A 12,737-nucleotide genomic window follows, 5' to 3' on the forward strand; every position below is an offset into this window, starting at 1 on the left:
AAGTGGTACAACTGCGTTTGATTGTTGGAATGAGTTCAACTCATCCTAAACTAATTATTGATGGGACCCCACTAATTTTTCAAATTATCATAAAAAAAGTTACGTCCCGCTTCCCCAAGAATTTATACCTCCTAAAAGAATCGGTCATTCTGGATAAGTTCCCCAACGCCCCCAGAGGTATACCCAACAAAAGATTTAGGGATTCCCCACACATTGGTAACGTAACCAGGCAGTCTAGGAACATGAAAGAGACGCTCAACTCACAGGGACTAGATAGGGAACTCGTCACCTTAGGGAAAGACCCACCTCCACAAGCCTAAACTCGTCTCGTGTGGATGTCTCCCCAACGTTTGACCCGCTGGAGTTTAGGACTCTGCAAATACATCAGCTTAGTTAGGTAGGAACTTCAGGATAATAGTGAACACTAGAAGGGTAATCCGCCGAGAGCAGATTCTATCTATCAATAGGCTCTGCCACTTCCTCGGAGGGTGGAAAAAAAGAGTCTTCTATCGCAGAAGCCGAGTCGGATGCTTTCACTCAAGAAGATGTTGTCGGCCTCGTTGGACCGATTGGTATCACACGATACCCGACCACCCATAGCCCAACAGTACCCATTCCTTGGAAAAGAGAAATACGTTCTGCCGTCTTTCTCTTCTTGCATAGAATCACAATCAAAAAGCTTATTGATTTGATTGAAGAGAACTAATACTATTTATTAGCTTAGCTAGCGTTCCGGGATAATATAGTAATTTAGTCAGTTCATAACAATCTCTGTAAAGCAAGGGGCAAAGCTTCATTACTTCATTCATTCAAACACATATCTCAACCTATTTATATTTAAATACATCTTAATGAGATCTACAAAATATTATTATTCACGTATTAACTTAGATCATCTAACCTTAGTATCCAAATGCAAGTAAGTGAGCAGGTATTCTAGGCCTAGTCCCGGGACCGCCGTAAGCCCCCAAATGCAAGTAAGTGAGTAGGTAATCTAGGCCTAGTCCCAGTACCGCCATAAGCCCCCATCAGACTTTGTATCCATAGAGACCAAGCAATACACTGCACATCGAAGAGATGCATTCTAAATATGGAGAGAGAGAGAGAGAGAGAGAGAGGTAGTTTTAATTTGGAAAATATAATTGTCACATTAATTAAAAAAACTTTATTCGGATAAACTAAATATTTATGTATAGATTGTAAACTAAAGAAAACACGAGCTTTTCATTAGGAATTCTTAGGTTGCGTTTGGATGTTAAACTAAGTTCAGCTGAGTTGAGTTCTTTATGAATAGTAGTAAGTTAAGTAATGAAAGGAATTATGTGAGACCTATCTAAACTGAGTTTAAAGTGTGTTTGAATATTAAGATGAGTTTAGTACTTTTATGAGAAATTAAAAAAGATTGTGGGTCCTACGTATAAAGATGTTTTAAGTTAAAAAATGTTGTGAATCCCACGTGTAAGAAGGTTTTGAACTGAGATGAATTTAGTAATTTGAGAGTTAAGTGTTTAAATATTAGACTCAGTTTAAAATTAGATCAAACTTTGCCTTGGAATGTGGAATAAAAAAATAAAAACACATGCCGTAAATGTGAGTCACTTTGTACTAAACTTTTTTTCTACACTAATTCTTAAAAGTTCGAACAAATACTTGAGAGAACCGATAGGAATATCAAACACCATTCACTTGAAATTGTGTCATCCTCTTCACCTTAAGTAATGCCTACGTTAGAGTTAAAAATTGCTTGAAGCTAATGAGAGCCAATATGAAAACCCTTCTTCCCCTTAACATCCTAGACTCATTGCATTTCTCTTTTAAACAAATTGAGACAGAAAAAGACCATTTCAGAGTGATGATAAAACAAGTGGGCTCTAATTAAAGAGTATTGATACAACCCCCTGAGTTTCCGTCTCAAAGATTAGTTCCAAGTTTGTACCGGAACGTAGAAGTAGCCCGAGGGCCTCTAGCCCATTTGGATACATAACTGAGATAAAACTATTTCACATCTTCTCATCTCATCTAATTTCAACTAATAATCTTGTTACTATTTACAAACTATCTCATCTCATCTCACTATCCAAACAGTTGCTTTCATAGAATAGGGTAAAAAAGGGTCTATCAAGTCGGAAAGAGAAAGAATGAAAGCTTGAACAAACACAATTAAAAACCTTTATAATTTCTGAATATTTGAAAAATTACAAGCCAGCTGAACGTGACTAATTTATTTGCCCACAAAAATAACAAAAGGATCATAACTTATTTGTCTTCTCCATAATCGTATGCTTTTAGGATCGGTGTGAATTTGAAGTTACTGCTCACAGGCGGGACTTTGATGATGGAGATGATGTTGCAGGTGCACTCTGCAGGAGAAAGTCAAATAATGTCATTTACTTTTTCTTCTGTTTGGAAGAAAAGGGTTCATTGCAATGAGAGAGAGAGAGAGAGAGAGAGAGAGAGAAATTCTTTGCTATTTTCCACTATGCCACATGGGAGTTTGCCTATGCAGGAGAACAATAATAGTGTATATACAAGGTTTCAATTAAACCATTCCAAATGGCAAGGAACCAAACTAATTTACTAAACCATTTGAGGCAAACTTTAAATATTACTATAAAACAAACAAGAAGTTGATTCTGACAACCAAAGGTAGTGAAATTATTACCAGTATCATCACGAATTAACCTCTCTCCCTATTGTTGGCATGGAAAAACAACTAAACTAGTAAAAAGGTAACGGTATATCGCAATGAAACAAACAAGAAGCTGAAACACGCCACATCAAAATTAATGCTGGGGTCAATTAACCTCTTCCTATCAGGTGGAAATCTGTAGGTTTTTTTTTTAAGTTTAAGCGATGCATGCAAAGGAGCACATGAGAGGAAAAGAAGGAGGAGAAGAAACTGGGTTCTTTTTTTTTTTTTTTTTCCTTACCAACGGGATGCCTCTTCTTGCCCTTTCTTCCAAAAACCTTGATGGTTTAAAAAAGCTGCCATATAGTTCTGACCATTTCTTGAGACTGGTATAAACATGGTTAGGCCCAACTGTATCTGCCCAAAAAACAATGCCACCACTGCAACAAAGAAATGATAGCTGAGGGATTATGAAATAATTACTAGATAAAGGAAATGTAAGTTTGTAAGATGAAAAATATACTCGTAACCCTAAGAATAACATCCAGTGTGGTCAGCATTCAAGCCAATAATTTTTTTATGATTAAACTCACAGGCATCTTAAAATCTGCCATGCGTTATGAGCATTGGGACTCTTGAAATATATCAAATTTATGATTCAATAAAATATGCCTAACATTGGTAGATATGCACAGAAGTTGTGCCTACGTCTACAAACCTGGAGAGGATTTTATTCTCTTGAAAGTTGAATACACAGTACAGCAGTACAATGAGCGGCCGTACAAGAATACAATATGTATATGTATAGTGTGTGTGGCGAAACCCTAATTTGAGTTATTAGCACGTAAACTCTAATTAAGGGTCTGATCGGACCGGTTTAGGAGCTAAAACCGGGTCAAAAAATTTTCCATTGAAAATCCACTCAAAACCACAACAAATTGGTCATCAAATCAAGCCGACACAAAGCAGAACCAGGATCCACACAGAAACCCAACATCAATAGCCCATTTGGACAAGAATTTTGTGAAAACCTGTAAATCAACTTCTCCTTTCTAACATCGCAATTCTATTGTTCCCAGAGTAACCATCCATTGAATATCACGGCCTTTCTAATTTTTTCAATCCAAAAGATTGCATTTAACAACAGATTTCTCACGGGGGCAAGATATATGCAACTTATTGGCACAACAGTTGATGAATTCTTGATTATTTTCATTCAAAAAGGGGGAAAAGCACAAATAACTCAATTATGCATTACGTGTGCCTCACACCCTCACAAGTTGGCAAGAGGTGAATTCTACATGAGAAGACTGGTATGCATACAAATATGGCTGAGCATACACTGATAAATCCAATTAGAAAGGAAATGGTCATGAAGGCACTCACCGATAAGATGGAAAACTCATTCCAAGAACAGATGCAACATCAAGGTCTGATGCTTGAACAACTACTCCTTCATCTAAAACACGACATGCCTCATTCACCACCGGAAAGAGTATCATTTCCACTATTTCTTTGTCGGTAACAGATATAGGCTGCCAGCATTAAGATAATCCAGCAAACACATTAGGCGACTTTGTCTCATATGGAATGAAAAGATGAACTCCTCAGAAATGGGACCAGTAACAACTTTGAGGCAGTACTACGCAATTGCATGTAAATGGAATATATGTATTGATGTGGAGCAAGATTACCTTTCCACCAGGCATAATGTTAGCTAGTCGTCTAGACTCCTTAATAACTGGAAGCACAGAGGAGTCAGGCTTTGGCTTGCTTCCCTTTTCATAAATGTAGTATCCTTTTCCATTGTTTTTACCTAAACAAATGGAATGGATAGGCAGCCAAAGTATAATCATAAAAGGCATTAGCAACTTCAAAATCATAAGCAATATTCATATGGGTGGTTCTATAAGTCTTATTACCATTTCTTCCACTTTTGACCAAAAGTTCAACCAACGGTGACATAACTGTGCGATCGGGGAATGCATTAGCAAATTCTTTCGCAACTGCAAGGGCCACTCCATATCCGGATAAGTCTTGAAGCCTGCAAGTCAGGAGCAAAAGGTACTTGACATCACAATTCAAAATCATTTTTTACGTTAATGTTTGAGGCTTTCAATGATAAGGTTCAAACAGGAAGCTCAAGCTGCTTGAAACTCTATTGGTGCCCCAGGAAGAGCTTTGCAGTGGCAAAAACTTGATCATCACATGCACATATGCAAAATAATATTTTTTTGACAAGGCAATTTTATTAAGAGTGCATAGGTGCGCAGCCCAAGCATGTATACAAGAGAAAAACTCAATTAGGAAGATTGCAAACAAAAGAACATAAAATAGAGGGATAACGTTAAGCGAGAATATAAATGCAAAGGATAATGTTAAGGGAAGAAGATTACTGGAAAGGACCCATGGGAAGGCCAAAACTACTGATCACTCTGTCAATTCTGAACACATCCACACCTAAATTTACCAGAACATATGCGCCTTGTGTATAAGGGAAAAATGTCCGATTGACTGCAAAGCCAGTGCAGTTACCAACTACTACAGGGACTTTTTTTATTGTTTTCCCAACTGTCATGAGATCGAGAATAACTTGAGCAGATGTCTTCTCCGTCCTTACAATCTCCAGAAGAGGCATCACATGGGCAGGACTGTTCATCAAAAGATAAACATTTTTTTGATAAGTATGATTCAAAAGAGAAAAATTAACCAAAGGAAATATGAAAGGCATCACAATTGAATAAATGCTTGAACTAAAGAAGAGGACTACCGTAGTAAGATAGCAAAGTAATTGGACTACCATGATGTGTTGCCACAAAACACGACTGATGTAATAAAGCATGAAAGTTAGACACGTAAACCACAAAAGATTATGCTGCCATGGCGAGTTCAAAACAAGGGCATTGCCCTGTAATCACGTTATTAGTTTAATTTTCAAAATCAAAAGAGAAGAACCATATTTTTTATGTCAATAAAAATTATGGTTATTCTTTTTTTAGAAAAGAATTATACTGAGAAAAGAATCTATTAAGTTCAAGATGTTCTGCGCAAATTATACCCCATCTTATGCCATAGCATGTTGAGATTTGAGTTCCCTTTGAAGACCCATAGGTTGTGTTTGGATAAACAAGTTGAATTTGGATTTGAATTTTTAAATCAAGAGATTTAAACTGTGTTGATTCCAAATCTCTTGATTTTGAAAATTTTTGTTTGGATGAATTTTAGAAATGAAGGGATTTTGAATTTCATTGTAACCTATTTGTTAGAATGATTTGAAATTCCTTTTCAATAAAAATATAATTTGAAATCCAAGATTTTGAGGGATTAAGATCCTGCTTGGATTTGATTCAAATCCAAATCCCATCCTTATTTTATGTTCCAAAAATGATATTCGGATTTTAGAGGACCAAATTCAAATCCTCCCTTCAATAAGGTATTTACACCATTTCCTGAGTGAAGAAATCACAGAACCTGTGGGGCGAAGAGTCCTGACTTATCGAGGAAAAAAAGAGCCATCAATGTATTATTTCCAACCAAACAAAACTTCAGGAGAAAAGTTTTCAGAAACTAATAAGTATCCTCGTTTTGGTTTCATGAGAAAGACCTTTCTGTCATCCAGAGAGGTGATTGTGCCTCAGATCATATCTATTTGATGTAAGAATCTCATAGTTCAATAATTGAGTAGTTCTTCTCTTGGCTGAGTGCAACTAAGGGCCCTAAGTGAGTGCGGTACTTACAGCTATTATTGAACATGTACTCAGACAACTAATGAGAAGGTGTAAAAGATTTTTTATTTTTTATTTTTTTTTAAGTAGAAGGTGTACAAGAAATATATTAACCTTTAATTTAAAGAGCATATGATAGCAAGCATGTATTTGTGTAGAGAATAAAATAACCTGAAGAAATGTGCCCCCACGATCCGATCTTGAGAGCTGGTCTTTTCCCCTACCAAATTGAGGTCAATAGTAGATGTGTTTGTAGCCAAAATGCAGTGGGCAGGGCATGCTTTCTCAATTTCACTAAATATTTTTTGTTTTAAAGGAAGACTTTCAATGACAGCCTACAAAAGAGGACAAACCGAATCATGTTAAACAGGCAGCACTAACAAAATATCAAGGTTTTCCATTCATAAGACCTTTCAATTTCAGAAAAACACGATAATGAGTAGATGAAGAGAACATATTGAGCAAACATAATCAGGATAACGCTTCTGCCAGCTGTAGATTAAGTTTACCAAATCAGTTTTACAAACCGAAAACAGTGCTGCTAGGATGTTTTAAGTTTAACGTTCTAGGTTTTCACTATCAGCCCACCTCAATGACCATATCCACTTCTTTGAAGTCTGCATAGTCCAACACACCTTTGACCATTGATAAGGTTTTTTCTGCCTTATCCTGTGTCAGCTTTCCTTTTGTTACTAAGCCTCGAACATTTGCTGTCACACAAAATTCAGTGCCGTAAATTTCTATTACAGGGAAATATTACAATAGTAGCATACGAGAAAAGATTCCTACAGCTCATATTGCTGAAAAATGTCCTTACCAAATAAAGGCAAACTAAATGGGAAATAACATTGAATCTCAATAACCCCATGAATAAAGTAATCACCTTCTATTGTTCTTATTCCCTTGAGAAGATATTCAGAGTTGACTTCCTTGAGAACAACATATATGTTATTCAAAATAAGAGCTGTAGCTATGCCAGAACCCATTAGACCTCCCCCGATAACAGCAACTTTCTTTACATGCCTCGGTTTGAGCCCAAGATCAGTAACATTAGGCACCTATAAAAAAATGTTGAAAAAGAGGAAATGTTAAAAAAAATGAATTCAATTTAAAGAATACAAACAAAACAACTTGATAAAAATCATTCCAAGAATGTTTTTACTTGGTACATTAGGCTTGGATTAATTGTATGTCTTCAAAAGTTCAATGAATTTACAAGGTTCTTTACGACTGTTCAATTTTACCCAAAAACCAAGACATTTACGATGATGGCATTTTTGTTATATGTTTGTTTCTTAAAATCTGGACATACCAAAACTTGAATTTTCGTTCATCCGTGAAAGGACACCAATCATACGATTTTAGGGCTTCACATTGCTGATTATTACCAACTCGAAAATCCAAAATTCAGCATTTCCATTATTAGAAAGGCAACTTTTTTGCAGAAGGTAGCAAAAGATGACAATCATGCTTGTTGAACCAAGAAAGGAAAGGGATCTGAGTTCCTTCTTACAGGTAAAATAAAACTTTATTGAATCAAAATAAATTTTCTCTTACTTGTTAAACCAAGAACAAAAAGGCAATTTGAGTTCAAACTTTTGGAACAGAAATAGAAGATTCCTCAAATGAAGTACATTCTAGGAGCAGCATAAGCAAATTAACAATTCACCCATTGAAAGGAACATCATCTCTTTTTTTATAAGTAGAACTTTATCAATATCAATAGGTGCAGCCAAGTACACTGGATGTATATAACTTGAATAGGCATAAAATACTTTCCTTTCATTCAACATCAAAATTTGAATAAAAGACAGGGTTTGCAAAATTTTAGTCCAATCATATTCTAACTAAGTACTGAAAAACATACCTAGGAAAGAATCCAGACAGATGCAGACAAACTACAAAATATATGGCATGTTTGGAAATCATTTTTATCTCATCTTATTTCCTTCCCAATCATTACTCAAACACTCGTTACAAAAAAAAAAAAAAACATTACTCAAACACAAACACTTTCAAGCTAATCATTACAACTTTTCCAAATTTTCAAACAAAAAATAAAAAACAATTCAAGTTTTTCAAATCCCAAAACAAAAATTATATTCTAATAATATTTTTAACTTTATAATATGTTTTATTCAATTGTTTCTCTCTCATTTCCCAAAACTCAAAAAAACACTCAACTCAAACTATCTCACTATTATTCACAAACCATCTTACTACTATTCACAAAATTCTCATCTCATCTCATCTCATCTCATTCCCCAAGCATCCCTTTAAGTCAGCACATACAAATATCTTAACATAATTCAAACTATGTGTTATTGTCTGGAACCTTATTCTCTATAAGCATCGTGCAAACCAATTTTTTTTACAAGTATTGTGTAAACCAATATTTTAACAAGAATTTGTCGTCCAAACCCAGGTAAAATTAGCATGATTGAATCAAAATATAACATTTACAATAAAAATAAATACAAGACCACTAGCATCCAAGCAAGGATCATGCAAATTGATAAATCCTAAATTTGAAAAACAAGCAAAGGGCCAGAGATAGTACATCATCACTTCTAGTACCTTGGATGTTGCACGCTGGGCAAAAAAGACATGAACAAGTCCTTTTGAAGTGTCTGACAAGACCAACTCCTTGAATAATTTTGCCTCCTGCAATAATTTCAAATATTAGATTATGATTCCAGGGTGACCAAACATGCCTACAACTCCAGTAGCAACAACAAATATCTGATTCCCAGAGGAGAGAACCATAGATTGCTAGTATTATACAGGAGCACACATTTAATGGTAGATCCCAAAACCCTAATTACCTTTAAAACACCACTATATCCTCCATGAACAATGCCCTCCTCCAGCACATCAAGGCAGACCTGGTGCTGAGGCATATTTGGTGCAGTTTTTCTGGCTTGTTGTCTTGCAATTTTTATCATGTCACGGGCTTCAGACAGGGAACCAAGCTTGTCTGTCCTGTAAAGGGAACGTATCCATGGCTTGCGCCTATTTGCAATGTCTAAAGCCCATTGCCGAGATACTTTCAACAACTCTTCAGAGGCCACAACAGCATCAATAAGACCTAGCTTCTTCCCTTCTTCCGACATGATTGGTTTCGACAACTGAAAAGTTTATACACTTGGATTAATGAGAAAGGAATTGAACCACACAAATGAGAGACAAGCTCACACCTTCCAAGATTATTCAGATAAAGAGCGTGTGTTGGTTTCACTCTTCCCACAATATTATTGTAGTAAGAAATGTCAACGCACTTACTTTTGTATTTGAAAATTTTAAAGCATTAGAAAATTTCATGGCTAAGTATCACTAGCGATTGGAATTACATGTTAAATACACCGTCACACTACCATCTAATCAAAGCATGATACAGGGATATGGAATGAGAACCCTCTTAATGTCTCTTCCAACTTAATTCTCCTTAAATCTAATCAAATAGTGTGCTAAAGATGTGATTTTATATTTAAAGCAAATTCGTCACAAAACATTATTATTGTGCAAACTGCTAACTTTCTCCCCTTCTCTACCACTATAACCGACCATGGAGATTCCATCATCATATCTTCTCTCTCCTTCCCCCAAAAATATATCTTCTCCACAAGCAAACAAGCATCTATATCAGTAAGTACGTAAATTGGAAAGTGTGAAAATCAGTTGACAAACTCTAAGCAATTTGAAGTGAGAAAACAAAATGAATAGAATGAAGACCTACCAGCATCATTTCAACAGCCTTTGACAGCCCTACAAGCCTTGGAAGACGTTGTGTGCCTTATAAAACAACCAAGGTTTTAATACTAGGTCAATGATTATAACAGATGAAAAAATAAAGAGTCATAAGAAAGTGTCTGTGTGCGTGCACCACTGTGTGAATACAGGCGTACCTCCAAACCCTGGAATAACTCCAAGTGTCAGCTCGGGTAAGCCAAGCTGAGTTCTTGGTGCTGCAATACGTGCATGGGATCCCTGCAAGAGTCTAACCGGAATGAGGCAATCGTGCAAAGATTCTGACCATCAAATTCAATAAAACAAGAGGATAAAGCAAAGGAAGTAAAATAATGGAAACTGCTCCAGCCTAACAACAAACACAAACCAGTGCCAACTCTAAGCCACCTCCAAGAGCAAGTCCTTCCACAGCAGCAACTACAGGCTTTTTGCAATCTGTGGTTATGAAAAAAAAAGATTGAAAAAGTCAAGCATTTATTGAGAAGATACAAGACTTTTTCTTTAAAAACATAAAACATGAACTTTCGGAAATGAATAATGCCATACAATCCGCAAGCACCACAAAATCCTTTCGAAAAATAGTAGGACTATTAAAAAATTAGTTTCTTTTCATGTAGGTCCGTGTTTTCCCAGAAACAATATCCACGAGACTCAAGGTTAAAGTTGTGAAAATACCTTCGATTGTGTCGACCACAAGATCCACCGATACATCGGGCATAAGCGAAATATCCCCTGCCAAGCCAAACGATACAGTTGGGAATTCTCAAGTACTGACGCCATAATCTAGAATGTATGCTTATATAGCTCAACTGTTCAAGGTATGTCAAACTAACTCGTACCAGTCTTGTGAACCTTCTCGAAAACATTGATGTCAAATCCAGCAGAAAACCTCCTTCCTTTGCCTTCAATGAACAAATATAACCCAAAAAAAATACAACAGAGCCCATTGTCCAGTAAGTAAATGAAAATCTCGCACCGATCACTCTCATAAAACGAATTCCCAGAAGAATATTAGACAATATTCACAAATTTGCGCATGGTACATATTGGAGCAAGATGTGGCTAAATCGAGTTGTCGTAAACATGATTTCCAGGAAAATTAACACCTAGAACTACATAGCGATCACCGGCTTACAGACCGTTCAACTCGATCAAACGCACAAAAAAAAAACACTGAAACAAAGGCGAGCTGAAAGAATGTCATCAAATAAAGAATCGAGGCTCGAAAACGTTACCTGTCAGAACGATAGCTTTCACATCACCTCTCCTCGACGCCTCGGTGAATTTCTCCTTCAAACCTAAAATAACTGCACGGAAAAACAAATCTGAGCCAAAACCGAACTAGACAAAACAACAGTATTACATAATCGGAAAAAAAAAAAGACGGAAAAAGGGAGTGGAGCTCACTTGGAACGGCTAAGGCGTTAACCGGCGGGTTAGAAATAGTGATGACAGCGACACCGTCGCTTCCGACCTCCAAGGTAACCTTAACCTCCCCCATGTATAGCCGATTAGATCGGAGAGAAGCTCTCTCAGTTACGAATGATAGCAACGAAGATGGACCGCTCTACTGGAATTGTAGACGAGCCTTTTATAAAGGACTAGGTGGCCAGTTCACGGCTGTCCAGGCCTACCATCACTGAGAATGGTTGCAGAGCAGTGATCTTCTGTTGCTAAAAAAAAATAAGCATGGAGAACACTGAGTTATGATTGGGCAGTTGTCTCACTTTAAGTCAAAGAAGGGGGATCCTTTTAATCACAGCCAATAGGATCTCGCTTACGTTGCTTACCTGCGAAAGGGTTCCCAGTGGTAGCACCCGCTGAAACACTCCCTGAGATGAGATCGTTTTTCGTGGTTTTTTAGTCTTTCGAGAGAGATAATAATTATATACTGATTGGTGAATTACTCGGAAACGGCGTCGTGGGAACGGCCATCGGTCAAGGTCTTCTTCTACTGAATGTTGAAACATGCTTATAATATGAAACACGATGCGAACGTTGCGAAGGGAACCACTGTCTACATCTTTCTCATAACAACCTATTAAAATATTATTTTTTCTTAAATTCAAGTGTATTAAAAATAAATGAGCTCCAAATAACTTTCATTTAAGCTAATGTTTTAATAGGTAATTATGTTTTTAAATGAAGATATTCTTATAAAATGATTTGTTTTTATAAGTTATTATATCCAAATATTCATAATTGTATAAATAATTATAAAAATAGTTATGTATTTATTATTTTTTATTGCATAAATATTGTGCAATGATTGTCTATTTGATGAATAATGTCATTTCAATTCAACGTGAAAGATGAACAGCTGCAAAAATATTTAACGGTGATACCCATTGCTCAAATCAAAAGTTGAGGGCTCAATGATAGTTAGATATTTGCCTTAATCATAAATTATGTCAATAGGGATTGGAAATTGTTTCTTCAATAACTTTTCATGTCTTATGAGATTAAAATCTTTCGGTTCCAGGGATGGTATGGTCGCCACGTTGAATCTAAAGTAATTGATGGAAGGGGACAATCAAAAGTGAAGCGTGCAATTTAAGGACTTGTTTGTTTTTAAAGATAAAATAAAATGAGATGAAATTTTTTAGAATACGTATAAATAATATTGAGTATAGATA

At 36.1% G+C, this 12,737-nt stretch overlaps 1 protein-coding gene across 1 annotated transcript; it reads right to left on the bottom strand.

Annotated features, from left to right (window-relative positions):
* Nucleotides 1-2,149: 2,149 nt before the first annotated feature.
* Nucleotides 2,150-11,704, bottom strand: LOC121251058 (peroxisomal fatty acid beta-oxidation multifunctional protein AIM1). The gene is made up of 18 exons (XM_041150360.1): nt 11,509-11,704; nt 11,337-11,408; nt 10,941-11,003; nt 10,777-10,833; nt 10,469-10,536; nt 10,260-10,341; nt 10,091-10,146; nt 9,180-9,482; nt 8,932-9,018; nt 7,238-7,412; nt 6,943-7,064; nt 6,526-6,689; nt 5,026-5,280; nt 4,552-4,673; nt 4,324-4,445; nt 4,016-4,164; nt 2,931-3,069; nt 2,150-2,360 (listed from the first exon to the last, which is right to left on the bottom strand). Exons 1-18 carry the CDS (start codon nt 11,600-11,602, stop codon nt 2,316-2,318), a joined length of 2,175 nt encoding a protein of 724 aa, XP_041006294.1. The 5' UTR covers nt 11,603-11,704; the 3' UTR covers nt 2,150-2,315.
* Between the last annotated feature and the right edge of the window lie 1,033 nt (nt 11,705-12,737).

The sequence above is a fragment of the Juglans microcarpa x Juglans regia genome, chromosome 2D (genome assembly GCF_004785595.1).
Source record: "Juglans microcarpa x Juglans regia isolate MS1-56 chromosome 2D, Jm3101_v1.0, whole genome shotgun sequence".
NCBI lineage: Eukaryota > Viridiplantae > Streptophyta > Magnoliopsida > Fagales > Juglandaceae > Juglans > Juglans microcarpa x Juglans regia.